At 49.9% G+C, this 27,687-nt stretch overlaps 3 protein-coding genes and 1 long non-coding RNA gene across 9 annotated transcripts; 3 read left to right on the top strand and 1 right to left on the bottom strand.

Moving 5' to 3' along the window:
* Positions 1-78: 78 nt before the first annotated feature.
* On the top strand, positions 79-15,809 carry LOC114862969 (pikachurin). 6 transcript variants are annotated; one of them, XM_055511601.1, is made up of 26 exons: positions 82-766; positions 3,397-3,506; positions 4,289-4,375; positions 4,492-4,518; positions 4,737-4,854; positions 4,932-5,067; positions 6,874-7,040; positions 8,368-8,442; positions 8,816-8,922; positions 9,030-9,280; positions 9,667-9,851; positions 9,919-10,019; positions 10,101-10,201; positions 10,284-10,428; positions 10,620-10,809; positions 11,328-11,453; positions 11,877-12,120; positions 12,196-12,307; positions 12,429-12,545; positions 12,655-12,835; positions 13,090-13,113; positions 13,288-13,366; positions 13,438-13,581; positions 13,853-13,936; positions 14,019-14,122; positions 14,212-15,809. In XM_055511601.1, exons 1-26 carry the CDS (start codon positions 655-657, stop codon positions 14,361-14,363), a joined length of 3,279 nt encoding a protein of 1,092 aa, XP_055367576.1. In that variant the 5' UTR covers positions 82-654; the 3' UTR covers positions 14,364-15,809. The 6 variants fall into 6 exon arrangements, with proteins under 6 accessions (XP_055367577.1, XP_055367576.1, XP_029019587.1 ...); XM_029163754.3 differs by having other exon boundaries at positions 83-760; XM_055511602.1 differs by lacking the exon at positions 13,090-13,113 and having other exon boundaries at positions 79-766.
* LOC114862971 (uncharacterized) lies at positions 3,481-5,457 on the bottom strand. The gene is made up of 3 exons (XR_003787094.3): positions 5,332-5,457; positions 5,037-5,207; positions 3,481-3,610 (listed from the first exon to the last, which is right to left on the bottom strand). It is a non-coding gene; the product is annotated as an uncharacterized LOC114862971 (long non-coding RNA).
* A 1,641-nt stretch (positions 15,810-17,450) lies between the features above and the next one.
* On the top strand, positions 17,451-20,051 carry si:dkey-251i10.2 (putative defense protein Hdd11). The gene is made up of 5 exons (XM_029162537.3): positions 17,451-17,683; positions 17,792-17,904; positions 17,991-18,100; positions 18,188-18,252; positions 18,329-20,051. Exons 1-5 carry the CDS (start codon positions 17,494-17,496, stop codon positions 18,430-18,432), a joined length of 582 nt encoding a protein of 193 aa, XP_029018370.1. The 5' UTR covers positions 17,451-17,493; the 3' UTR covers positions 18,433-20,051.
* Positions 20,052-20,428: 377 nt separating this feature from the next.
* Positions 20,429-26,067, top strand: opn4xb (opsin 4xb). Its single transcript, XM_029162535.3, has 9 exons — positions 20,429-21,024; positions 21,880-22,013; positions 22,094-22,297; positions 22,374-22,545; positions 22,688-22,849; positions 23,627-23,734; positions 23,827-23,992; positions 24,126-24,269; positions 24,364-26,067. The coding sequence occupies exons 1-9, from the start codon at positions 20,858-20,860 to the stop codon at positions 24,754-24,756; spliced, it is 1,650 nt and encodes a 549-aa protein (XP_029018368.1). The 5' UTR covers positions 20,429-20,857; the 3' UTR covers positions 24,757-26,067.
* The last annotated feature ends 1,620 nt before the right edge of the window (positions 26,068-27,687 follow it).

The raw sequence follows: 27,687 nt of genomic DNA, 5'->3' as shown, positions 1-27,687 counted from the left end.
CTCTCTCTCTCTCTCTCTCTCTCTCTCTCTCTCTCTCTCTCTCTCTCTCTCTCTCTCTCACACACACACACACACACACACACACACACACACACACACACACACAAACGTGGAGCGTCTGTTGCTTGAGCGGCTCCCCTGCTTCTGCGTCAAGACACGCTCTCCATCTGTGTCCAGTGCGCGGATTAGACGCTTATTATCCTCTTAGCGCTAAATGGCCCCACGTCCACGAACTTCGCCGTCCATCACGGTCCACGACGCGAACCGGCGCGTGACAGGACGCTTCTAGAATCGCGCGTAAAAATGCTCGCGGCCACCATCCGTCTGTGATAGAAGTTACGCGTTACGCGCGGACCGTGGGGACAGCCCTCCGTCGTTGCGCGTGTCCGCGCGCCTTCGGGACACAGTGGCAGCCTGCGCCTCCGTCCATGTGTCCAACCCACTGATCTTTTGCAGACTGTAATCTTATCAGTGTCAAAGCGGAGCTGCCCTTTTTCCGGGCACATCCTACCGGTGTTTGGATGGTGTTTGCGCCAAAACCGTGACGAAAACGACCTTTTTCGGCAGAGACATTAGTCCCATGTGCAGTTCCACACGGATCGGTGTGTTAAAATGAACAACTGAGCGGCTGAACTGTTCGACCAGGAAAAAGACATGGAGCCCGCACGGAAGGGAAGGACTCTGGTGTACTTACTTCTCCTTGCGGTGTGCGCAGCCAGCGTCTGCTTTTGTGCAAGAAGATCAAGCGTTCGAAGATCAGGTAAGTGTAAGTCAATACTCAAAATCATATTAAATAATAATAATAATAATAATAATATTAATAATAATATTATTAATAATAATAATAATAATAATAGAGTAAACTGTAGTGTCTGTATTTGCGTGCTTGTCCATTCATTAACCACTCCTGAAAACTTTATTACACATTAAAGATTCAAAAATCAACTAATATTTCAGCAATAACTCCCATTCACAAAATAACAATGAGGGTAATTATTCCATGCTAATCACGGCTGTAACCATGAAACTCGCCTGCTGAATGTCATCATCTTGTAATTGTGGTGTAAAAGTGAGCACTTTGACTCAAGCCCGTCTGTGCAGCACTTTATGGAGCAGCACTTTGCCAGCGTTGTCTCTGGCCTGTTATTTAAATGCAGTCCTGATGGACAGAGGCACCTGTATGACATTACGTACGTGTGAGTCAGTGTCAACATCCACAGCTTCTGCTCCGTCTCTCCTGGTTACCCCCCCCCCCCCCCCCCCATCCTTTACCCTTTCTCCTCTTTCTCTCTTCCCATCACTTCCCTCTCCTCTCGCTGTCACTCTTTCTTACTGTCGTGCGTCTCCCTCCCTTGCTGCTTTGCACCCACAGGCCACAGTGGAGCGACTGTTACATCTGTCTGTCACCACAGAAAAGCCTCCACAGTGGAGCCTGCCAAGCAGAGGACGGCTGTATTTCGGTCCTCGTGACTGCCGGTGACATTTGTACTTGCTTTTTTTTTGTTCTGAGGTCTCTGGGTCTCATTCTGAAGGAGGGAGAATGTCAACAGGGCTTGGTGTCCACATAAATCACATCAGCCTTTAAAGCTGATGGTGTTAGTAGGGGGCTCAAATTAAATGATGTCTCACCCCAAGGTGGTTTTGCTTTTCCACGATTTTGACACCTTCATCCCTGGTCAGAGCAGAAAATTTACATATTTCTATGTAAATATGTTATGCAGGACACTAGGCTGAAATACAACACAAACGTGACAAAGATGAAGACGGTAGACGGCATTTTAAAGTTTGTGCCGTCAGAGTAAATGTTTGCATATCGTTTTCTGAGTCAGGCTGAAGTGGAGTCTTGCTGCTCATCCACCAGCAGATGACTCAGACCTGGGTTCAGCAGCTCTTCTACTTGACCGACTCTGAGAATCAGAGAGAGCAAACACGGGGTTTATTCTGAAAGGAAATATCTGAACGTACAATATGATCATGATATGAGAATATAATACTCTTCAAAGTTTGCAGAAACAAATTAGTTCCTATGTTTTAAACTGAATAGATTGGGTGTTAGGCTGCTGTGTGAGACAGTTAAGATTAATGTTAGCGTTTTGCAGACGCAGTTTGATTCAGTCTCCATCGCAGCAGAGAAACAACAGGTTGTTGCTATATGGTTTTAATACTGCAGCAGGTGTAATACGTACAACACTAGACAGTCGACAGTGTACAGGCGTCTGATATTAACAAGTGGAAGCCACTTTCTCTGTGGCAGATGATGTGATCACTGCACTTTATCAGTTGTTGTTTATTGATCGGTCTGAATGTGTATGAATGCTAGATCCACACTCAAGGTGTTTATGAGTCAAAGCACATACAGTACCTGCACCTGGACACATACAGTGACACTAGGAGATTGGAGGAACCCTCTTGGTGTGCTCTTATTTTGTGAGTTCAGCTCACAGCTACGTTTCCTGGGCCACACCCCTGGGGAGATCCGGATGATCAGGGAATTCAGCTGACATACTGAATTACCCGCTTGGATGGAGGAGCAGTGAGGAGGGTACGAAGGAGGGAGGGGAGAGATGACAACAGGAGCGGCGGCGGCGCACGGACTGGAAGGAGCGAGTCAAAAGGAATAAAGCGCCGAGGAGAAGGAGAGCGGAGAAGAAGAAGGTGCTGGAGCTACACGAGATTTCAATTTCCCGAGCTCCGGTTTGCTATATTTAGTGGTGTTTGATCTCTCTCCTCTGAAGTTTGTCACTTTGTAGCAGCACAGTCTCGTGCACCGTTCCACCCAAGGACAGAGGTTTGGCCCCTGGACTAAATTAAGCTTCGATCTCTGAAATAAGAAGCTTGAACCTGTGGGCAGCTGCACAGCAGGCGGGAGAACGGGCGATATTACAGTCTGAAACACGTAATTGCCTAAGGACTGTAACAAGCTCGTCCACTCCGTGTAAATATGACATGAAGTGTGCGACTGCGATGCTCTGAGGGCCCTCGTCTGCTCGTGCTCATCCTTTAGAGCCCGAGGGCCGTGCAGACGCCGGGTCACCGGGAGCGTCCACCATCTACAGCTGCCGCTCGTCTCCGTTGCACGAGAGCCCCCTGAAGCGTTTTCAGGCCGCGGCCGAAGTCTGAGAGCCAAATCGCAATCTCTTGAAGTGGCGCCGAAGCGCCGAGGGTTTAATGACGGCGGCGCGTGAAGAGCCGGGTGATGTCCGTCCACGCGTCCCCAGCAGTTCTCACTCCCACGCTTCACATGGACTCTGGTTCTGGTCCGACTCTCGATCGGCTGAAACGTCAGAACTCATGGATTCACGTTTTTTGAAAAGAATGAGCTTTATTTGCTTTAAGTTGAGCTGCTGATGGCGGTGAACCCAATCACGCCCATAACGCGGTCTTTGTTTGACCCAGATCGTCTGAGTCCCCCGTTGGACATCCAGCTGGAGACGGTCAACTGCTCGGCCTTCCGGGTGCGGTGGAAGATGCCCCGGCGACACGTCAGTACCATCACGGGCTACAAGGTGGGTCCAGATGACGTCACAGCGCGGCACAGGATGAGCAGGGAGGTTCTGGGCCATGTTTTACCAGATAACGAGGAGAGGCAGCGTCTTGTTTCCCTGCAACACTGTTTTCAGAATAGAAAGCTTTTAACCTTGGCCGCATAAAAAAAACAACAACTTCCCAAATATGTCACAAATCATATTCCTTTATTTCCTAAACAGATGTTTCACTCTGGCAGAGCGTTCCGTGGCCTCTGTCGCCGCTTTTAAAGTGTCTGTCAAACTGATGGTCCGCTGCGTTGGCCTTGAGGGCCAGATTGATATTTGGACTTTTCTGGCGGGTTGATGGAGCCCTTCACGGCCAAACGCCTACACGTCCTCCGCCGTACAGTAATACTGCTCTGAAAGATGCAGTCGCAAAGTTTTATTTAGTGTCTTGTCAACAGATTTGTTGCTCCACTACATTTATTTGCTTTTTGGAACCGGACGGGGCCACAAATACAACAGGAAGTTTTTTCTCCTCTACGAATTCAGTGTGGAATTAAAAAATGTTTTTCCCTTTCAGGCATAACTTTTAAGCACCCATATGTTGTTTTCTTATGTCTAGCTTTATTATTCTTAAACGATACCGCAGAGAACCCAGTTTGTTTGCTCTGCTCTCCATATGTCTGCGCTAAGAGGATTATTCAGCCACCTAGCGTCTCCGCAACCCGCGCATGAACGCGGTCATTTAGCCCACCACTTTAAAGTGCACACATATCAGCCAATGTTTACTCACACAGCCTCTGCACCCGTCTCTTCAGGTCTTCTACACAGAGATGCGGAGTGGCCGTCCAGCAGGTGCAGCATCTTTAATAGAGGTGCCGCTGAGCCTGGACATGCTGACCACTGTGAGTACACGCAGGACGAGGTCGCAGCAGCGCATTTATAGGCTGTTCTATGAAGACGTGTTGACGATCCGTAACGTGATGTTTGATGAAAACCTCTCTCTCTCTCGTTCTCAAAGGGGCAATTTGACGGACAGGCCAACTTCGTGAGTATTACTTTCTGGTGAATTAGACCACGTGTAGCTGGATGTGACATACTCTGCAGTCATTCTGCAATAAACTGGCTATTACTTATTCATGACTCCTCTCCCCTCTTCCTCCTTTTACTTCCTGCCATCTATTTTTCTCTCTCCGTGTTATTCCGCTGCCTCTCTCTCTCTCTCTCTCTCTCGCACGGCCGCCCCCCATTCTGCCCCTTTTCCAGGACGTGGAGGTTGGTAACCTGAAGGTGAACACTAAGTACAGAGTGAGCGTTGGCGCGTACGGCTGGGCAGGGGAGGGGAGACCCAGCATGCCCAGAGACGTGGGCACGGCTTCACAGGGTCCGTGTCTGTATCATTAATAACGCTCATAATTATTAATATCTTTCTCTAAATCAAATTTCTTCTCCGACCATCAGACATGTGCATGCCCCCGTCGCCCCCCACTCAGCCCGTTGTCATGGCCGTGTCGGACACGGAGCTGGCGTTGTCATGGCAGCAGGGAGAGAGCGAGGGAAGCTCACCTGTGCTCCACTTCCTGGTGGCTTACATCAGGTCAGTCCCGACACCAAGAAGCAATTAATTCCCTCATTAGCGCCCATCACGAGACTCTGCCTTCACTCCAGCTCATGTACAGTAGACGCAGAAGTTATGAAGGAGAAGACCAGCAGCCGCCTTCAAAGCCTAAATACGAACTATTAACTCAGACACAATAAATAATATAACTTAACTAATCTAACGGTATCTGAAATTTTAGTCTTTTCTAAAAAGGACTAATTTACTATAAATATCATTTTCCAACAAAAGATGATGTCTTACTGAACAAGCACCACGCTGCTCCTTTCTCTTCACCCCAGCTAAAGGCAGAAAAAGCATCTAAAAGCCCTTTACCTTCTCATTGCTTGCTCCCCAGTATTATCAGCTAACCACAAATTATGTCAGCGGGCCTCACCGGCTGTTGCCGTGGAAACGCTGGTCTTAGTTTTAAGTGACCCAGGAGTAGGGTGACTAACTTTCACTTCGAATCGCTCCGTCTTCGAATTGTCTTTTTGGGTGATTGTAGGTGTCGAGCACTCGGCCTCGTTCCACCGTCGGCCGCTGAATCAAGCGTGTCTCCAAACAATAATTAATATTATGACGAATGCACCTTTGCGTGTTAATAAGAAGCCCAATCCAGTCGCTGTGTGGTAACGGTGTAGGCAGCCGCAGCACGGACGACCGGATGATTTGTGTGCGTCTGAAGGCTCCAAAATACCACCAGCACCTCTAAAGCTGATTAATTACCCCGGTTCTGTTTGTTTATTCTGCAGTGAGGCATAAAAACAACAAGTTGTGGTTTTATACACTGGAACTCTCGCAGATCTCTGCTGAGGGCAGTGAACCGAGCAGGGACCTCGGAGGAAGCCAGAGAAAAGCCCTCTGCACATTCGGCCTCCGTAATAATGATCTGCATCTCGCCGCAGACGCCGCCTCTCAGAATCCGCTGATTGCTCAGTGCAACCGCTTGTGTTTTAGCCTGACGTCTGGTTGAGCGATGGGGAAGAATGCGTTTCATTCACTGCCTGGGAGAGTCCGGCCACACACACACACACACACACACACACACACACACACACACACACACACACACATGAAGGACCTCTCATGTCTAGACGAGTCCTCTGGATGTAATGTCAAGGAAGCGGAGGTCAGAAATAATTTGCTCAGAGTTGTCTGATGACTCGCCGGGCGCTAACAAAAAGGCGGATGGAACATAAAAAAAGCCTCCATTTTAACAGTCTTCGATATAAAAGCAAGCACACTTCAACCTGCAGCCGAGCAAAGAGGGACGGGGGCCGAGCAGCTGTCGTGTAACTTGTGTTTGCGTGGCCGGGCGTTTTCCACAGAGGAGCTTCACAGACAAACGGGATCAAAGACGCAGAGTCGTGGTGAAGGGAGGCATTGAGCAGCGGTGAAGAGGCCTCTGTTCAGCCGCTCGTTGCTTGAGGCACAAGCACGACAGCTCCAGATGACGTCTGAGGACGCGGTTCAGAGGTCCAGCATTTTGGGAATTCCTTTGTGTTTGCACGTAATTAAAGCCCAGCGCCGCTTTAATGGTTTAAGGACGTCAGGAATAGTAACATAATAAAAACAACACGTCTCAATTACTTGATCTTTTTTTGTTGTGTTTGAAAATTTGTATTTGTGTAATTGTTGCAGACATTTTCAGAACGACAGCAGAAGGACCAGAATGGGCCGAGTTAAAAATAAGTTTTGAGAACTTTTTGATAAAAGACCAACTTAACATTTTGTGAAATCGCTTATGAAGACCTCAGACAAAAGGAACGTTCTAATGCAATAATTACTTCCTTTTGCCTCCAGGCCAGAGATGGACACGGAGTGGACGTACATCCGGGAGCCCATTGAGACCAGCTCCATGGTCCTGAAGGGGTTAATCCCGGAAACGGCGTACCAGTTCGTGGTGCGGGCGGTGAGCGCGCACGGGGTCAGCCCACCCAGCAACATCAACAACCCCGTACGCACCCTGGGTAGGGCCCGGCCCACACACACAAACACGCAGCTTCTCTTTTGCATCCCAACATTAAACATTTACATCTCTGACCACACGGTGCAAACACCGGCGTCGCTCTGTTCGATGGGAGCCGAGCTGTTCTTCCAGTCTGTACTGGGGAACGGTTCTCCTGCCTGCTCCTTAGTTGAATCGAAAGCCCTCATTTATTTTCAGAAATCTCATCATCATCAACAAATCACAAAAAAACCTTTTGGAACCGTGCTTTTCATTGCTATGTTGTTTTTCCTAGAGAGGCTCTGAAGGTGAGCCTCCAAGAACGAACTCAATGAGGTTAATGGCGCCTTTGACGCGCCGCGAGCGCGCTTCGCCTCGCTCGGCCTCCACTCGAATGTAGGCCAGCACCTGGCAGCGCATCCGCTGTGCTTTAGATGATGGACACACTGAGCAACAGGCTCATTTACTTTATTATATGTGGTGTAGTCTGCTGCTGGCACAGGGGGGATGGGGACAGGCCGCCTGATTGATATTAAAACACACATTCCCTCAGTGTGCCGTGCTCACATGCACACACTAGCTGCGTAACTGGATCAAGGCACTGGCATTTGAGTCGTTTACCTACAGATTTGTGGACATTGTGTGTGTGTGTGTGTGTGTGTGTGTGTGTGTGTGTGTGTGTGTGTGTGTGTGTGTGTGTGTGTGTGTGTGTAGATGCAATCACATTATCCAGCCGCGTTTGTCGTCAGGCGCTCACACACGCGCTGACCTACTGTCGAGAGACAGAGATTATTAGAAAGACGTCGCTGGAGAAGACGCTAATGAAAGTTACATCAAGACGGAGCGAGCCAGTTAGAGGCAGACGAGCCGAAATGAGGAGACGGAGAGAAGCGTGGCTTCACAGCAGGGGGCAAAAGCCGGTTATGTCCGAGTCTCATCAGACAGGATTAAGGGCGGGAGGCCAGACCCCTTCTTTGCCCATCGGCACCCCACACACACACACACACGCATACACACACACACACATACACACACACACACATACACACACACACAGACTGGGCTGAGCATGACTGACTGACATACTTTTCCTGTGTTTATAGTGGTTGGAAACATTGTCGCATGGATTGTGGGAGATTGTTACACAACAGCAGATTAGGTGGCTGGGGGCTTTATTGGGCATCCTTCTCCCTGTGTGCTCGCCTTCAGGATTTAATGGTGCTAAGCTGTGCTAATTAATTATCACTTTACATGTTGCAGTCATTCAGCCGCAGTTGTTGTGTTTTCACGAAGTATTTTATCCGAAGCTGCTGTTTTCACTGTGTGGGTTTGTCTTTGTGCTTCTTGAGCTTCCTTTGGCACCGTTATGTATCGAGGAGACACCTTTCAGTATGTGGTGCAGCAGCCCTGGTACAGGGTCACAGGTAGGCCCACAGGGCCATCGCCGGCTGTCAGTCATCATCACCATAACCAGTGTAATATGGTCATGTGTGCTCCTTCATGATCATCACTTGACATCAAACACACAGCTCACCTCAGTGAACCATGCTCATTATTTTTGTTGTGACTCTGCTCTCATAGCAGTAAGTAAGTGTAACTAACTAATGAGGTTATTTGTAATTTGGTTCCTCAAGGTTCTGTGCGTGAACCAATATATTTCATTCTGTGTTAAATGTACCTTGACTTTTATCATTTACTACTTATTTCCCTCATTGTATTGTTACTCTCATCAATAATCAAACCATTTAGTAAAGTTTCCAGCGACACTTAGTTATTGATGGTGACCTTTGCTCTTAGGTCCATCAGATGTTGGCAGTGGTGATAAGAGTCGCTACGGTTCCAAGACCAAGGATGACGACGGCTTTGACGTTGATGACTCTGACTATGACGTCTATATTGAAGAGGTGGGTTTGATTTTGTTTGGATATCAGTGAAGTTGACATTTCTAAACTGAGTAAAAATGTTAAATGAGGGATATTTCCACGCGTCGTCTCTTTCGCCTGCCTTGTAGTTGAAGCCCTTGACCGGTGTCAGTCAGGACAACAGGAAGTCCCAGCTCCGCTCCCGCTCCGGTCCTCCGTCGGGTCAGAACGTTGTGTATCGCATGAACACCGTCCCCCCTTCGTTTGCTGTGACCCCGCCGGTTTCCACCACCACCACCGCGTCCTTCGTCCCCGACTTCACGGACCCGGTTTCCGTGACGACCTCAGAGCCCGGCACCACCCTCGACACCACCGCTGCCGCCCCACTCACCACCACCAGGTAAGATCTGCCTTCAAAATGTTCATTTACCCGTAAGTGGTGTTTATCCCCGATCGCAGGAGGTAATGACATCTCTTATGAAGAGAACGCTGAAAATGAACAGGTGTATGTGGAGAAAGCAAAAAAAGGGAAAAGGGAAGATTTATTTTCTTAAAAAAGTCATGAGTCATGAGTCTTATCGCCGCTGCTGTGGCTCCTTGATTGCCAGATTGCTGTGTCTCGCGGTGTTCGGCTTCCTCTTAAAAGCCTTCTACCATTTGCGTTTCTCGTGCCCCTCCACTTAATCATTTGATGAAGCCGCTAAAGAGCGGTGAACTATTACATCAACTCCAGCCGTTAGTCTCTCTGTGGACCGCAGCCTGTGCAGTTGACCCCCTCTTCCTCAGCGTCCCCGCGTCCGTCACCACCGCTGCACCCATGTCCCCCTGGAAAGGCGACGAGCCGCGCGTGTACGAGCTGACCTGCGACGACACCGTGTGCCCCCCCGACAGCTTCTGTCTGAGCGACTATGACAGCGGAGGCTCCCGCTGCCACTGCAACCTGGGTCGAACGGGGGACACCTGCTCCGAAGGTGAGAGGAACATGGACACGAATGGGTTGGGAATGCATGTGCCGTATGACGTTCCATTCTTCTTCAGTGGTGTCGGTGAACTTTCCTCGGTTCTACGGCTACTCCCACATGACCTTCGAACCCTTGAAGAACTCCTACCAGACCTTTCAGATCACGCTGGACTTCAAGGTGAGGCCTCCCGTGGCTTCCGGGTGGTGCCGCCGCCGTTCTGTCCTGGCGAGGGTGTAAAGCGGTGTCTCTGTCGCGCAGGCGGACTCTGAGGACGGCTTGTTGCTCTACTGCGGCGAGAACGAGCGCGGCCGCGGAGACTTCACCTCCCTGGCCCTGGTGCGGGGCAAGCTGCACTACAGGTGAGCGGGCCGCCGCCGGGCCCCGGTTCTGCTCCCCGTCCGCGGAGGGTTCCGTGACCTCTCATTGCGTCGGCCTCCGCAGGTTCAACTGCGGCACGGGCGCCGCTCAGATCGTCAGCGAGAGCCGCGTGGTTCTGGGCCAGTGGCACACGGTCACCGTGTTCCGAGACGGCATGAGCGGCTGGCTCCGCCTGGACAACGACACGCCCGTGTCCGGACGCTCGCCGGTAACAGCAACGCATGCGACACAGCCAACACATTGGTTCCATCATCGCTGGGTTTTCCCCCCCAATGATAAAAGTCTCACCTTTTACTAACCATATTGACTGTCCTGGGTGCAGACTGGCCCTAGAGCTGGAGAGTGCATCCACAGCACGAGGATGAAGCGCATTTAGTCTCTTCACTCTTGGTCTTTCAGGGTCAGTACACTAAAATCACTTTCCGCTCCCCGCTTTATATCGGTGGATCTCCGAGTGCTTACTGGCTGGTCAGGGCGACGGGCACGAACGGCGGCTTCGTGGGCTGCATTCAGAGCCTGACCGTCAACAGCAAGGCCACAGACATCAGGCCCTGGCCTCTGGGCAGAGCTCTGATTGGGGCTGATGTAGGTGAGTCTGTGGCGTTTGTGTGTGAGAAATCTTCATTTCATTTAACGCTCTCAAGTCCGACCGCGTAAAGGATTTCACCGACGAACGCGATGATGTGGTTTAACACGAACTCGTTTTTTAATTTGATGCCTGCAGCGCACGCGCGGGGCGCCACGCTGGGAAATAATAAGATGCTTCCTTGACGGCAGCGATATTTTTAAAATCCCACTACATGGGATGGGTGTCATGCTGCGGCGCAGGTGGCGGCTTTTACACCTTTGCCCGATGGTGTCTTTTGTCTTTGGAGGAGCCCCAAATGAGCTTTTTCCGAAAGCAACGACAAATGTGGAATTCGCAGAGCACGAAGCACATTTTCTGTGGTTCAGCTCCACGTGACACGAGCTCAAGCCCGTAGAATCAACTCTTAAACCCCGATTTTATAAACCGCCGTTGCCTCAGTGCGACCTTCTTCCGTTGCTGCGATCGTTCACCATTTCCTCGCTAAGCTTCCTCGCTGTCTCCTTGTCGCTGTGCCCAAGGTGAGTGCAGCGGCGGCGTGTGCGACCGGGTCAGCTGCGCTAACGGCGGCGCGTGCTACGCTAACCGCGCCGACGGCTACATCTGCCTGTGTCCACTGGGCTTCCGGGGGGAGCTCTGCGAAGAGAGTGAGTCCACTTCGTTCCTCTCTGCTCACACACACCTACACACACACACACACACACACACACACACACACACACACAGCAGACAGCTGTCTTGTTTACAAGAGGAGGTTTGAAGGTAGAAAGTGAAATCTCCTCGGCGTTCATTCTTACTTAGGGCCTGTCACAGACTGTCACACGGGCCTTTTAAAGTAATTACCCAACAGTTGATTACAATATGAGGAAAATTGCCTAGAATGAGGATTATTATTTCGTATATGGAGGCAAAAAGATTGATCGCATGTCGTAGAAGCTTTCACACAGTGTAACCTTCCATTTTCATCCCTTTCACTGTGTCCTTTCATCAACTCCTTCGCTCTTAATGCTTCCTCCTCCCTCACGGCTCACATCCTTCTCTTTTCCCCCGTCCTCTCTTCCGCGCCTCAGGTTTCTCGCTCTCTTCACCGCTCTTCAACGAGACGGTGTTTTCGTACGCCGTGGTCCCTTGGCCTCTGTCCTCTCAGAGTTATCTGTCCTTCACGGAGTTCGAGTTGACGTTTCGCCCGTCGCTGCCCGACGGGACGCTGTTGTACAGCGATGACGCGGGCAGTGGCGACTTCCTGGCTATAAATCTGGTGGACAGATATGTGGAATTCAGGTTTGACTGTGGCTCTGGCGGCGCTGTAATAAGGTATTAGATGATTTCTTACCCCGTTTGTTCATCTAAGTCGACACATCTTGACAAAAGTGATGATCTTCGCCACAGGAGTGAAGAGCAGATTCGTCTGGACTCGTGGCACGAGCTGAGGGTGTCCCGCACGGCAAAGAGCGGGATCCTACAAGTAGACAATCAGAGGCCAATAGAGGGAATTGCTGAGGTAGAGGACTTCTGTATGTGCTGTTTCTGACCACTAGGGGGCGTAGAATCACAGCATCAGAAGCTTTCTTTCATAATTTCAGCTCTAGATTTAGCTACTAATTTCTCACCCACTTCTTCAGGGTGCTTTCACGCAGATCAACTGCAGTTCCCCTCTTTATATTGGTGGCGTACCAGAGTATGATAAAACCAAGAGCACTGCGGGTGTAATAAGGCCCTTCACCGGAGTTATTCAGAAGGTATGTGCATGTTTCCAAACCGCTGCCAACATCAGTAACTCACACAGACACACGGTCATCCGCAGTCGTAACATGAAAAGCGATGAGCCCTGTGTCCTCCTCTTCCCAGCTGATTCTCAACGACCGCACCATCCCCATCACCAGCGGCTCAGCCGGTGGAGTGAACGTGGCTAATTCAGCCCACCCGTGCGTTCAGAGCCCCTGCGCCAACGGAGGGACCTGCAGGCCAAAATGGGATGGATACGAATGCGACTGCCCCCTGGGGTACGACGGCAGGCACTGCCAGAAAGGTCCGTTGCCCTGTGAAATACTCAGTTGTTGAGGTAATCTTATTGTATCCGAAGTCATAAAAGCGGAGGCTGGATTTCTGGTAGGATTCGAAGTCGCACTGCTGCTTCAGAAAGAAGAATACATGTGTGTTGTGGCATGTTCCTCTTGTCATGGATTACTTTCTGTTATTATGAGTCATATAGAGTAATATACTGCACATCCTAATCTCTTAAGCCTCTCTGCTTGTTCTGTTTTTGATGCTTTCGCTGAACAGAGTGTGGAAATTACTGTTTGAACAGTAAGTCCTATTATATCAACTTAAAAAGAATACATACACAATCCAACACAAGAATACACACTATCGTACACTACTATACGCACAATCAAACTGTTAGTTTAGTCTTATGGTTCAGCTACAACGACGCTGCCACCTTGTGATGATACGAAGCAAACGCATGTTTTCTCTGCCCAGCGGTGACCGAGGCCATCGAGATCCCACAGTTCATCGGTCGAAGTTACCTCACGTATGACAACCGAGACATCCTTAAGAGGTTGGTAGCGGAGTAGGTTGGTAATACAGGCGTTTTTGGTACATTTGAGTTGATTTATCAAAACCTTTCAGAGTTTCTGGCTCCAGGACCAACCTGTTCATGCGTTTCAAGAGCACAGCCAAGGACGGCTTACTGCTGTGGAGAGGAGACAGTCCAATGAGGCCCAACAGTGACTTCCTGTCTATGGGGCTGCAAGATGGTGCACTCATTTTCAGGTATTGTTTAAACACTGTAATAAATGCTTCTTACGTCCAGGGGGAACAGAAAGGGAAGAAACGTTAGCGCATCAGGAGACTGAAGATAATGGAGTAAGACTCTGATCCCCCCCAAAGATCCCGGCCAGCTAAGCAACTAGTAAAGACAGAGCTAAAAAAAGAGCTGAAGTCCCACGCAGGACTGTGACCTGGAGCCAGGATTTATCTGGACAGCAGCGTTGAACCACCCTGAGCAACCAGCTAACACTCGTGTCTTTCTGCATCGCTCAAGTTACAACCTGGGCAGCGGCGCGGTCAACGTCGTGGTCAACGGGACGTTTAGCGACGGAAAATGGCACCGCGTCAAAGCTACAAGGTGAGATGCTCCGTCAGCATTTGAATAATCACGTTGCAGAACTGCTTGGGAGCTGTTTTATGAGGCTCACTGACGTGTGCAGGGACGGTCAGTCAGGGAAGCTGACGGTCGATGACTACGGGGCAAAGACGGGCAGGTCGCCGGGCAAAATGAGGCAACTCAACATCAACGGACGCCTGTATGTCGGTAGGTGGAGCTCATAAGACACGACGCTACCTTATTGTAGCATCAAACAGGCGTTAAGGCCGTGCTTTCCCCGCGTTCTCCATCTACAGGTGGCATGAAAGAGATCGCTCTTCACACCAACAGGCAGTACGTCGGAGGCCTGGTGGGCTGCGTGTCCCACTTCACACTCTCCACCGACTACCACCTGGCTCTGGTGGAGGACGCTGCTGACGGCAAGAACATCAACACCTGCTCCAACTAGAACAAAGCCGGCGACAGCCGGAGGTTCCCGCTCCAGCACAGCGTGAACCTGGAGCCGACGCCTCGATCGACCGACTTGAGTTGTTGCAACTGACTGAAAGTGAGAGAAAACTAAAACAGTGTAATTTGATCTACTACTAGGCTTTGACACGTGGCACCAGCCAAAATGACCACAGGATGTTACAAAGCACAAGTACTGGGAGGAAAAGCTAAGCATTGTGGGTAATGACGGTCTTTGAAAACCCTTTGGAGGACATTTTTTTTTGTCTTTTCTACTGAAAATCCTTATTTGATTGCTGGAAGAACCAAACAAGCCGAGGGATCAAGTGTCATCCCGAGATTTTCTTGAACCTGACCTAGAGCAGCTAGTAGAGAGCAAGAATTGTTTTTGTAGAGGAGTTTGGTTTTGTTCATAGAACATTTCTATTGTTTTTGCTTTTGTGATATTTGTATTGTCGTTCGTGGTGTCTCAATCAATCTGTAGGCTGCATTTTCTAAGGTCGGATGTCAGTTTTTTAAAGGGTGCTAGTTTTAAACTGGGGAGCTTCATAAAAAATAGTTTTATTTTTACATCGCTTTGATTTAAATGGTCCTTGGTGACAGGATTCTACGATTGTTAGACACTTTTATGGACCTGAGCCTTTCAGTCAAGTTGATTTGTATCTCACACCGGCAGAAACTCACATGTCTAAATTCAAGACTGTCAATTTCTTACTTTCCTAAATGTTACTGTATTTAATGTATTATTGATAGTTTTGGTTTTGCCACTCAAAAAAGTGACCTCAACATCATTCAAACTACGTTAGGAAGCTCATACCCGAGTATGAATTGGTATCGGATCCACACAACGATCAATTATATACGTACAATTTGCAATCAAAGTCTGACAGTCATTGCAACCGAGTTGGACCCAGTGAAATCGACTGTAAATGCGAATGGACAGTGTGATTAAATGTTTTGACCGTCCACTGTAAAAAGTTCAGCACATGCTGTTTGGTTTGTATTTGATCAAGCAAGTAGCCATAGGGACTAGAACAATGCTGATGTAGTGAACGTGTCTGAATATTCATTTAGATCTTTCAGCTTAGCTTCGCGCTTGTTACCAGCTTTTTAAAACGAATTGAGCCAAATGATGCAAATTTTGTGGGAAGGACCGACGTGGATGGGGCTGAAATCGGACGATTACACAAGAAGAACCCTACAGGAACAACTCAAGCCTTAATGTCCCCCAAATAATTCTGTACTCTGCTGAGGTGTTCTCACGTGCCAGCGTTTGTTGTCTGCAGAAGGACTGAATGGGGGAGTTTGAAGGTGTCCAGACTGTCGTCTCCCACCTCAGGACGATGAAACACACCAAGATTCCAAGCCAGACATGCACCTTCACTGTATTTATAATTGACGCCTGCCCATCAACAACTAGACTGCGAATAAATATGTGACAATTGAACCACTTGCTGGTCAGATCTTGTCTTGCGTTGACGTTTTCATCTTTGAGCTTATTCACACAAGTCTGTCAAGGAATAAAAGGTAAAATCTTTATCAACGGAGCCGGACGTGGCTCATATAAAGGCACATATAAACACAAACGAAGCTCGTCTCAGCCTGTAATGGCTTCATCATGTCACTAGGTAGATGAAACCTTCAGGCTCAGACTTAATAACGCTTGTCCTGATCACGGATCAGTTTAGAGCTGGCAGGAAAAAGGAAATTGCCCTGTTTGAATTCAGCAAATGGAGCGATGTCACAGAGGAAAACTGATGTGCTTCTCTCTAACAGATAACCTGTTTCCCCTTCACGCAGCTTAATCAATATCAGCACATTCTGGCATGTTTTAGCGGGATTTGACACATTTATTGATGAGCAGCAGTGGAACTTTATATTGAGTTCTGTTCTTCGATTGCTGTGCTGCTGCTGTCACACGTTACCTACACACACGCATACAATAGCGTGTTCGGTTCTTTCTCTGAGACCAGGATCATTGATGCTTTGTTCTGCTGGGATTTTCTACCCCTGTGGTTGAAGTGAAGGTTTTCTGGTGTCATGTGGACTCACACTGATGCTTCTACTGGCTTCTATTGTGTCTTTACTGCGCGTGTGTGGCCAAGCTTTAAATTGAGCAGCTGGATAGAAAATAAAAGGAAAAATGACTTGACCTTTGTGTGTGTGCGTGTGTGCGTGTGTGTGTGCGTGCACGTGCGTGCGTGTGTGTGTGTGTGTGTGAGAGAGTGCGAGTCTGCTAGAATGTCTCAGTAATTCACACCATAGATATTAAAGCACAAATGCTGAAACATTATTTTTTATCCAAAGTATTAAAATGTAATTGTCCTCTGTTCTATATTTATCACGTTTAGTCTCCTATTCAACAAATCCTGTAGAAACAGAAGATTAAAGAACTCTTAAGGACACCAAAAAACATAATCAACACAAGTTATGGACAATTCTTTGAAGCAGATTACATATTATGAATGTTAGAGGCAGATTATTTCCTGTCTTAAATCATCACACTTACATTAGGTTGAGCTAGTAGCTTTTGTACAGAAGGCTTCTACATTTATTATCTCTACTTCACACTAATGTACTATATAACTGTTGAATGTGGTCACAGAGCTACAGAACCTCCCAGAACCTTCACTGTTTACTTAACAGCAACTCCCCTTGTGACACATACTCACATCAGACCACAGAGATGTTGCGTGTCCAGCCGGCCTCGGTGAATGTTCCGCATTGCTTTGTGCTGTGTGACTTGGGCCCAACTGAAGAGGCTCTGTGTTCGCAGCCCGGCCGGGAGTGTTGTCGTTGTCCAAGCCTGAGGTCCGCGCTCCGACGGCCCGTTCCTCCTGGCTGCGTGTTCAGGTGTTCGTGAACAGGAAGGGCCCCGGAGCCGAGTGGAGCACAGCTGGACGCACACGGGGGGGAAACCGAGGCCTTGTTCAGGCTTTAAAAGGCCTCACACACTCGAGCCCAGCTCACGCGTGCTCCTCCGGTCACGGGAGCGCTCACGTGGACGCCCGCCTCCTCCTTGCACGACTTGCTACTGGCTGCGCGACTCAGCAGCGTCCACCTCTGGGCTCGGGCTGCGAGTATATGAGCGGCGCCTCCCGCCGGTGCCGCGACCCGCCCCGTTCGCCCCGATGGAGCCGCTGTCGCCTGCCGTGGCCCTGCTGCTCGTGCTCCGCGTCGTGGGGGGGTTCCCCAGCGGCGCTCCCGCCAGCGCCTGTGACAGCATGAAGCCTGGCCACGGGGTGCCGCCCCAGTCCTCACCGGCGCCCTACAGGCTCATCACCAGCACCGGGACCTTCCAGCCGGGCCGGCCCATCACAGGTAGGGCTGCCGTCACACAGCTAATGCATAACCAAGGCCATTATGTGTTCATAGCTACTGTTCTGAGTGCACGTCCGACCCCCGTCCTGCTGCTATGTCCGTGTGCAGTGACTATCGCCGGGCCGCCGTACAGAGGCGTTCTCCTCGAGGCCCGGTCCGGCAGCAGCACCGACGCCGTGGGCACTTGGCAGCTGCCTCCTCCAGACACCAGATTTCTAGCGGTGACTCTCCAGCACTTTTCTTTTCACTTCTTGGCTACTAAGGAGCTTTATAATAAGCCGGCGTTCCCATGAACCTGTGTTCACAGTGTGCAGGCAACCCCCGCGGAGCCGTCACTCACTCCAACACCAACCCCAAGGGGAACGGCACGGCCTTCACCTGGACGCCCCCGGACTCCCCCGCTCCCGTCTACTTCACGTAAAGCAAACGCTTTCGTCTACGCTAAAACACTCTCAACGCATTATGAAAAGCACATAATCAAAGCTGTGTTGTTTTTTTTTCCAGAGCCACCGTAGCCCAGCAGTTCTCAGTCTACTGGCTTAACGTGAGGTCCTCCACTCTGAGCAGAGGTGGGCGCAGCGAGACCATTGGCTAAATATGATGTTGAGACGATTTGGTGATTTCTCATTACTGTTTGAATCTCAGGGGCTCCTAAAGGTCTCAACTTGGCTTCAAGAGCTGGAAGAGCGGGAGGGAAACCTCTGCTTCTCCTGCTGACGTGCTTCCTGCTGTTACAGATGCAGTCGTGACGCCGCTCCCGCCTCCACTGTTACATGAGACGACTCGCTGGCTCGTTATCTGCCTTTACTTAATGAACAGTTATTACGCTCGCTCCGTCCTCTGATCTTTACCCACCAGACTCCCATCTAAGTTAATTGTGTGTATCTTTGTCCATCAAGTTAATCCTTCGTTTCTCATAATAATTATTAAAGAAAGTCCCACATAAAATTAAAACTTGCTTTAATTTCAGAGAAAGATGAAGAGACAGGGTGAAGCAATAAAGAAAGAGATGGTGAGATAGAACCTGGCGGTTTGTTAGTAGCTGGAACTCATTCCAGCCATTAAAGATCCTCTTCGAGCTGTGCCCTACATTCCTGGTACTTTGGAAAACTGAAGGCCAGTTTCCATCTAACACATGTCTTGTATTAGTTAAGCATAGTGTGATATAACGTATTACGCGGGACCTTGAGAGCATCTGTTTAACCGTGACCAACAAGCTCAGACCTCGTTACCAAAGGCTCTGTGTTAGAAGCCGACGAGTTCCTCTTGTATTGATTTCCAACTGACTCATGTGTCTGTGAACGCAGCGCTGGTCACGGGGCCCGCATCGCATCACTCAATAGTAATTAGTGTCTTTCCACTGTCGGCCCCAGTGGCATAGCGGTTTAAAGGGAGGATCCGAGCCCGGGACTTAAGCACCGGGGCGGTCGGCTGGTTCAATAGCGATTCACTCGCTGACATGTGAGCTCATGACCTCCATTGTTCAGGGGCCGCGATCTTCACATCACTGATGCGTTTTCCTCCAGCGAAAGGTCGCCCACGCGGACGGCGTGGAAGCGAAACAAAGCAGAAAGTGCACGATTAGAATGAGATGTGAGTGTTCATCACACTTGACTATGGGTTTCCTCCTGACTGATGATTGAGCCGAGCAGCAGGACGGGAGCCGTTCCTCTCTCTCTGTGCACGTGTGCCGTTACCACCACGAGGAGGCTTTTAGTCGCAGTCAGGTCAGATGCGGCCTCGTGGGTTTATCTGAAAGGTCACGTACCCCATTAAATGTAAACATGTCATTTATGAGTGCTAGTTTAACTGAAGGTTAAGCCTTTGACTCATCACAACGCGTTTTAGTTTAGTTTCACTTTAGCTTCTCGGCACATTCTGCCTCATTGTTATTCTTAGTCATAAACAAAGGAGACCTTGCTCTTAACGCCGCCGCCTCCCTGCTGTGACACGTTAACGCAAACACCACAGCTATGATTGGGTCAGCGGAGCCGACAGAACACAGAGACGTTCTCCTTGCAACGAGATCACACGCTGATCCGTGCGCATGCATGCGCTGTGTGCACATTAAGGCTAGGCTCGGCTGCGGGGGCTTAGTGCACATCCCCGCGTTCCTCCATTCTCCTCCTCCTCCCTCGTCTCCCTTTATCTCCCTTTCAGCACCACGTTGGGCACCATAAAAAGCAGTGGCCAGCAGATGTGACGTAGATCTGACCCATGCCCTGCAGGCACTCAGAAGCATGCCATTAAAAACAGGGATTTATTTTTGCTCTCTGGAATAAGTTCTGATTTAAATTTGCTTCATGGCACTTAACAATCTGTCTTTTGCACTGCTCTGTAAAGCTCCCTTCATAATAAAAAGAGATCTTAAGAAGAAACTTTTAAAACTTATATCTTAGGGTGGATATGGATCATTAAGAAAATGTAAAACATATGACATAAGTTTGTGTGTTTGTTGTTGACGCGGCGATGCTTTGATGACCTGCACTAATGCTAATGACTGTGGGGGTCATTTACAGACAGGCAGGAGTCAGCAGACACACATGCACCACGTGTGTGCACGTCTGGTCTCATGCACTAAAATGACTGTTGACACCGGTGGGGCTGCAGAGCAGAGCATCCTGTTATGTAAGGACCTGGTGGTGGAAGGGTTAGAACTCAGAGCTGGGCCGTGTTACACGAGGGGGGGGGGGGTGAGAGCGGGAGGCGGGGGAGGCGCTGTTAGAGGACAGCAGGGGAGAGACGGTGAGGCACAGAGCGGCGCGGAACAGTGAGGGAGAAACACATGGAGAGGGAGGAGAGGTCACGAGTCGCTAGTCGTCAGGATAATCAGAGCCAGGCCAGTGATTCAGGGCCCGGTGCCCAGCTGGTGCGACGGGCCACCGGGCTGCAGGCTCCCTCTGACTGAATGGACAGTGACAGCGCGGCGCCTGATAGACTGGACTCATGAAGTGTGGAGCCCCAGCAGCAGGCGGGACACATCTGGACACGGCGGAGCAGGCGACCCAGCGCGCGTGAGGCGACCGGACCAGGAGCCGCTTCATTCCAGATGTGCACCGGCCGCTGCTGCACTGATCGGCTGGACGGTTGATGGCACCGTGAGGATGTTCCAGCCAGACGTTCGCCAGCCTCTGGGTTCTGTCAGGCCGTCGGCGCCGAGGAGGCGCCCGGGCCATGCTGTCCACTGAGAGCATGGAGCCCGGGAAAGCGCACGCGCAGAGCGGCTTCTTCCCCGAGGTGGACGTGCCCGACCACGCTCACTACGTCGTCGCCGCGTTCGTCTTCGTCATCGGGGTGCTGGGCATCGCCGGCAACGCGCTGGTCATGTTCGCCTTCTACAGGTGCGTGGGTCCCAGCGTTTTACTGTCAGGGGACGCAAACCTGGAAAAGCTAAATGATTTAAATAATCAGAACTGTAGTCGTGTAAATGAATCATAATATTTCTATGAATGCAGAAAAACTGATATTTTGCTTTTCACTGTTGTACATGTAGAAAATATACTCAAAATTATACACTTTAAAAACATTTGAACAGTATGATAAACTTTCTCTGATTTGTGCGTGTAGTTCCTTCGGTTTTAGAGAAACTGGGTCAAACGGAGGACGCACGTGTGTGTTTGCTCCTGAGCTCTGGGGAAACCGAGCCCCTTTGCTCTTCTTCTGTCAATCACCGTGGATTTGCTCCGCTTTGGGCGCCGACAATTAGTCGTGACAGAAGATCAGAAACGCACGTGACGTTGCTCCCGCTCGCCCGCGGGAGGAGAGAGAGGAGGACGCCGCTCCGCTCGGGTGTCGCTGGATGAGATGACGTTCTGGGCGTCGTTACAGGGGAACTGCTGTGGCGAATGGCACGCGCGCCAACGGGCGTCGAGTCCAACGAACACCTGGACGAAGAGATGTGCATCTGGAGACGCACCTTTCAGCCGCTCGGTGCTCAGCCGGGCTGGAGGAGAGCGCCTCCAGCTCAGCGGGCCTCGAAACACAGATTAATCAATGAAAAGCTGCGCACGGAGGGTCGGTGTGATGTTTAATCAGGCTGATGGGAGCGCAGGTTCACACAGAGTCAGTACCTGAGTGCTGCTGACGGCGCGTAATCGGTCCAGCCGGAGCCCACTGTTTGAATGGGCGCGCGGGGACCTGCAGCAAGCTGCTGGCGCCGACTCACCCCCTCCCTCTCTCTGTGTGCGTGTGCGCAGCAACAGGAAGCTGCGCAGCCTGCCCAACTACTTCATCATGAACCTGGCGGTCAGCGACTTCCTCATGGCCTTCACGCAGTCGCCCGTCTTCTTCATCAACTGCCTCTACAAGGAGTGGGCGTTCGGAGAGACGGGTAATCCCTCCGTGCCCTTTGACCCCCCCTCCCCCGTTGTGCGGTCTGACCCCCGGCTCCTCTCTGTCGACTCCCCGCAGGCTGCAAGCTGTACGCCTTCTGCGGCGCCCTGTTCGGCATCGCCTCCATGATCAGCCTGCTGGCCATCTCCATCGACCGCTACCTGGCCATCACCCGGCCCCTGCAGTCGCTGCGCGGCAGCTCCGGGCGGAGGACGGCGGCGGCCGTGGCCGCGGTGTGGCTCTACTCGCTGGCCTGGAGTCTGGCTCCGCTGCTGGGCTGGAGTGGGTTGGAGCGCACGTCGCACCCGCCGCCGCCGCCTCCCGCCGCTAACGCTGGCCTCGCTCTCTCCCCTCGCAGGCTCCTACATCCCCGAGGGCCTGATGACGTCGTGCACGTGGGACTACGTCACGTCCACGGCGGCCAACAGGAGCTACACCATGATGCTGTGCTGCTTTGTCTTCTTCATCCCGCTGGGCGTCATCTCTTACTGCTATCTGTTCATGTTCCTGGCAGTACGGAAAACCAGCAGGTACTGCAGCGCCGAGGCCATGAACAGTGTGTGTGGATGGAGGGGACAGAAACACAAAATATCTACTCTCCACGATTTACTCTGGTCTTTTTCATTTTCCACCTGTGACTCTAACTGTCCTTTATAACCGCGCCTCCGACAGGGAGGTTGAGCGTCTGGGGACTCAGGTGAGGAAATCCACGCTGATCCAGCAGAAGTCGGTGAGGAGCGAGTGGAAGTTGGCGAAGATAGCGTTCGTTGTGATCGTGGTTTACGTCCTGTCTTGGTCACCGTATGCCTGCGTCACCATGATTTCCTGGGCCGGGTAAGATTGGCCGCACGCGCTCACGTTCCTAAAAATGACTGAACCTGTGTCATTCAAATCTATGTGCAGCGCCTTAAAGCTGGTTTTGATTTGTAGTAGTAGTAGTATTTGTTGGTCCAGGAAACTGAGTCGATTACATCTCACTAGTTTCTGTTGATCTCATAATCAGACATCCGCCTGCTTCTTGACAAATAGACTGATGTTTCACTGTTTTTTTTATTTATAAATAGTCTAAAATTTAAGTACAGATTATATGGAAATCTTTGCTAATGATGTTGGTGATTATATAAGACCGTCAGCTACAGGCGAGGTATTTACAGCAGGAAGATACTCATATGTCATCTGCTTATCCAAACCACTGCAACAGTCACTAAAGCACATGTCTCTGTGGGACATACAGTAAGATGGGATGTAGTTATGTAACGCTGACATCACACGCACACACACACACACACACACACACACACACACACACACACACACACACACACACACACACACACACACACACACACACACACACACACACACACACACACACACGATCAGATAGACTTGGCCAATCCTCCGTGGCAGCTGGCACATTTTGGCTAATCCCTGACCCAATATGCCCCTTCATTATGTTACACAAATAAGGAGATAAAGGGCCCTCTGAGTCCCTGTGGGCTTGTTGTGTTGTCATGCAACAAACCAACAATCACACACTACAAAATTGAGCGCGGCGGTTTCAGGCTGCAGCGCGCTAGACGTTCTCCCGTGTTCTTCTGCGTTGTCCAGACACGCCAGCGTCTTGACGCCGTACTCCAAAGCCGTGCCCGCCATCATAGCCAAGTCGTCGGCCATCTACAACCCCTTCATCTACGCCATCACCCACGACAAGTACAGGTGCGTCCTGGATGGCTCGTAGCTCGTACCTGTTGGTGTTAACCTGTTCAAACTACTTGGAATCACCGCACTGACAAGCCTTTTCTTTCCAGAAAGACTCTGGCAGATAAGTTCCCCTGCCTGTGGTTTCTGTCGCCCGCTCCTCGGAGGGAATGCGTCTCCTCCTCCATCAGCGAGTCCTCGTGCAGGGACTCCATCATCAGCAGACAGTCCACAGCATCGAGGACTCATTTTATCACTGCTTCGTCCACTGACATGGTCGTTCTGTCATATGTTACTCTACATATATGTGTCATGAAGACAGCCCTTCATCTGAATCAGACGTAGGACGCTTCTAAATATCTGACAGCTTAAGGCTGAATGTGATTATCCTGAATCCCCTCTCTTGCAGGTGTTCAGCGATGTAGAAATGGAGCCTTTGGGCAGGAACTCGGGCAGTTCTCTGAGGAGCGCGTCGTCGCGTTCGTCCCGCAGAGGGAGGTCCTATAAAAAGCGAACAGAGAGGCTGAACAGCAGGAGCCGCGCAGCAGAAAAGGTTAGGCTCACTGTCGGACGTGCGTTTGCATCTGAATTCATCCGCACCCGTTCGTCACCTCTGTGTGTTTGTGCGTTTACTCATGCACCGTCAGCACCCGTCTGCCGTGATGGAGCCATCCGGCACCTGCGAGCACCAACTGGTCTCCAGCTCTCTCGCCATCGCCACTCTCCCTCTGCTGGTTCTTACCAGGAGGCGGAGCCAGAGTCTGACCAATGACATCTCAGAGGTGAACAGGAAGAGAGGCAGCGTCGGTCACAAAAGCGGATCTTTCGATTGCCTGACTTTGGGTAAAATCCCGTCCAGCGCGTCCGGGGCGCCTCGGGGCGTCCCGCGCATAGTCGTCATCAGTCCCACTTCTGAGAGCAGCCTCGTAAAGCACGACAGCGACTGCGTAGAGGAGAGTGTCGAGGCCATGGAGAACCACTTTGTGTGCACTCTAAACTTCTCATCAGAGGTCTTTGAAGCCGTGGAGCTGCTCTCGTGACCAGCTCAACATTATTCACCCTAGACCGGCCGCTGCTCTCGGCTTCAGGCACAGACTTGATCTGAACGGACCAGTTACTGAAATCGGTCATTTCTTATTATTCCAAGACGTTAGTTTATCCTGTGCATCAAACCTACTGTAGATGTTGCTCTGAAGCAGACGACGACAGGAGAAGCCCTGTTACTTTACATCTGAATACAGGGACACGCTGAAGGACTGGACAAGTGCAGCAGCAACAGATTCTTACTGTGGAACGTCTGTATGAATTTTGTTCCCCCTAAAATGTTTATGTTTTAATTATATGATATAAATGTATTGAATAATATTTGCAGAGTGAAAGGGGAAGACTCTTTTGCGTCACTCTACATATTAGTGAAATTTTCATAAAACTAGATAACCCAAGAAAAGCAATAGGCTCAAGCTGTCGGGGCGTCTGTGAAGTATATAATGGTAAATGTACATTCAGTTCTTGCTTTGTCTTGTTTTGTGGTGCCCTGTTCTGCTGTTTAATGTCAGTGACACCGGGCTGTAGTTAAAAAGTGAGGCTGCTGTTTCTGACCAATAATGTTTTCCTTCATTTGAAAGTGTGATCCGTAACATATGTGCCACCGTTTCTATCCACAACAAATATATATATAAAGACCAATGAAGGATGAGGAAGCACCGGTCAGATAGATTCACACATACATAAGGTACAGCATAATCTGAAATGGGTGCTCAGAGTTTCCATGGCTAATTTATTGCAGTTTCTTGAATGAATGAGAATTTCTCATTTTTAAGTGTCATTCCTATTTGTTATTATTGCAATCCAGTGTGTTAGTAGGGTAGTGATGGTGAGGTGCGTGTATACTCTATAAACACTATGTGACAGTGAGGTTGGGTGTGATTGGATGTGTTTTAATGAGTTAAGACGAAACAAAACAGTAACTGAGTAAAGTTGTTGACAATGGCAATGTATGAGTAAGGTGAAAAGCTGACAAAAACTGAAAAACAAACAAGCAGTTGAAACAACAGAACATAGAAAATGAGTGTCTTCATACACATTTTGCTTTTAGTTAGTTGATATGTGTAATGACAGCAGACGGCCGGCAGATGGGAGTATAGAGGCGCATTTCAACGATACCACTCAATCCAGTCACGTCTGTTATTTTTACAAAGAACACATGCTCACAATAACTCACATTAAATTTATTAGAGGTTTCCTATTCGTTCACAAACCCCGAGGTTGTTCCTTATGAATCACTGTTTTAGCGTCAGGTGTTGAACTTTATGGCTGACAGACACGCACCTGTGCGTGACACAGGTTGCGTCACCGGGCAGGGAGTGGGAGGTGTGCGGCGGCGCCGAGGCTGCTCCCACCTGAAACTGGGAAACGCACAAGCATCTGTTAACGAGCATAACTGGCGTGTGACGTGAGCCACACCAAGCACGAGGCGACTTCCCTGAACACCACTGTGCGAGTGTAGGCGACGCCGACCAACGCACGCGCGCACGGAATGGAGCGCGCTCACCGCCTCGAAGGGGGCGTGGTTTCCTGAAAGGGTTTTAGTGAAATGCGATATATGCACGTTTACGTTAACATTCACAGGAGCGCGTCCTCTGAATTTGAAGTGCTTGTTGGTTGAGGACGTCTCTGTTTGCCAAACGTCAGGTGCGTTTACGTACCGTGGTAAAACCAGGCCACTGAGCGCAGACCTCGTTACAAGGCTCTGGATGTCAGAAGGGGCAACCATCCATGGACACCACGAACAAAGCTACGGTGGGCAACTGAAGTGGACATAGGCATCAGCTCTTACTTAACTAAACATCACAGTTCAATTTACTGCACAATGTCTGGTCAGAAACCACAATAAACAAGAGTTAGATGCTCAAGTAAAACTAAAAACATGGAAGCTCCTCTGGGTGTTAAATAAAAGCTGGATGACGATAAGACAAATGAAGGTATAATGTAAGATCTGAGAATATAAGATGAGACCCAAGCATGAGAAACGCGTGAAGAAGACGTGTGCATACACGAGGCGGGGGTGGGAGAGGGGTATTATTGAGGGTATTATTGACCTACGAGTGACGCAGATGCTTTGAACGCCCCTTGAGACCCTGCTGATACCAAAGCTTTGCCTTTGGCCACCGACTGATGAGCTGGGGTGTCAGGTGGGTACACACACACACACACACACACACACACACACACACACACACACACACACACACAGGTCGAGGTTCATTCGGGGTTCTGATCAGCTCTTCATGCTTCACTTTCTCCTGGGATCTGATCTGCTTCACCTGTTTATTTCCTACTTTGATGAAATCACTAGGAAGCTGTGCGCTATTATTCTCAAAGCACACACACCAATAGATGTAGGTCACACCATAATCCTGCTTATTTCCAACTTGGCAGCTTGTACAGAAGGAAAAATGCTCTTCCAAAGCTTTATTAAATCAATCTTTGTTTTTTAAGATGTTCCTGGAGCTGTCTCAGCGCTTGATTAAAAAAAACATACTCGAGATTTGTCTTTCAAATAATTACCTCATGTTTTTAGCAGCTGTGGGGCTACTGGCTACTGGTGTGACGTTTCCACCAGAATATGTGTATTAAAGTTAATAATTATCTGATAACATGATGGGAATTGATTGTAAAAATAAAACATGGCTTTCAAATAGGGGGATGGAGGGAACAGCTAAGAGCAGCTAATTCCTCCAGTCTTAAAGGCTGGATTGCCTCTGAGCTCTGGGTTCAGTTTGTCCCCGAGGCAACATTACACTTGGCTTTTAACTGCTCCCTTTGATTGGCCCCGACTTGACCCGAGCATTAGGCAAATGTGTGCACGCTGTGTATGTCGTGGTCAGAGAGCAGGCTTGTGTTCTCCTGTGTGGTCTGCGTGCGGCCCAAGGTGGATTTCCCTCAGTTTATGTTCGCGAGGACGGCGGGCC

This window comes from Betta splendens, chromosome 9 (genome assembly GCF_900634795.4).
Source record: "Betta splendens chromosome 9, fBetSpl5.4, whole genome shotgun sequence".
NCBI classification, from domain to species: domain Eukaryota; kingdom Metazoa; phylum Chordata; class Actinopteri; order Anabantiformes; family Osphronemidae; genus Betta; species Betta splendens.
Note: the sequence above shows the minus strand (reverse complement) of the source record. Positions and strands in the feature narration are given on the sequence as shown.

Bases quoted from the DNA above. Each gene is read 5' to 3' on its own strand.
- LOC114862969 (XM_055511601.1), top strand. From the start codon at position 655: ATGGAGCCCGCACGGAAGGGAAGGACTCTGGTGTACTTACTTCTCCTT. The intron at 10,810-11,327 runs GTGAGTCTGTGG...GCTGTGCCCAAG, and splicing joins TCTGATTGGGGCTGATGTAG to GTGAGTGCAGCGGCGGCGTG. The intron at 14,123-14,211 runs GTAGGTGGAGCT...CTCCATCTACAG, and splicing joins CAACGGACGCCTGTATGTCG to GTGGCATGAAAGAGATCGCT.
- si:dkey-251i10.2 (XM_029162537.3), top strand. From the start codon at position 17,494: ATGGAGCCGCTGTCGCCTGCCGTGGCCCTGCTGCTCGTGCTCCGCGTC. The intron at 18,101-18,187 runs GTAAAGCAAACG...TTTTTTTTCCAG, and splicing joins CCCGCTCCCGTCTACTTCAC to AGCCACCGTAGCCCAGCAGT. The intron at 18,253-18,328 runs GTGGGCGCAGCG...TTTGAATCTCAG, and splicing joins GTCCTCCACTCTGAGCAGAG to GGGCTCCTAAAGGTCTCAAC.
- opn4xb (XM_029162535.3), top strand. From the start codon at position 20,858: ATGCTGTCCACTGAGAGCATGGAGCCCGGGAAAGCGCACGCGCAGAGC. The intron at 23,735-23,826 runs GTGCGTCCTGGA...TTTTCTTTCCAG, and splicing joins ATCACCCACGACAAGTACAG to AAAGACTCTGGCAGATAAGT. The intron at 24,270-24,363 runs GTTAGGCTCACT...ATGCACCGTCAG, and splicing joins GGAGCCGCGCAGCAGAAAAG to CACCCGTCTGCCGTGATGGA.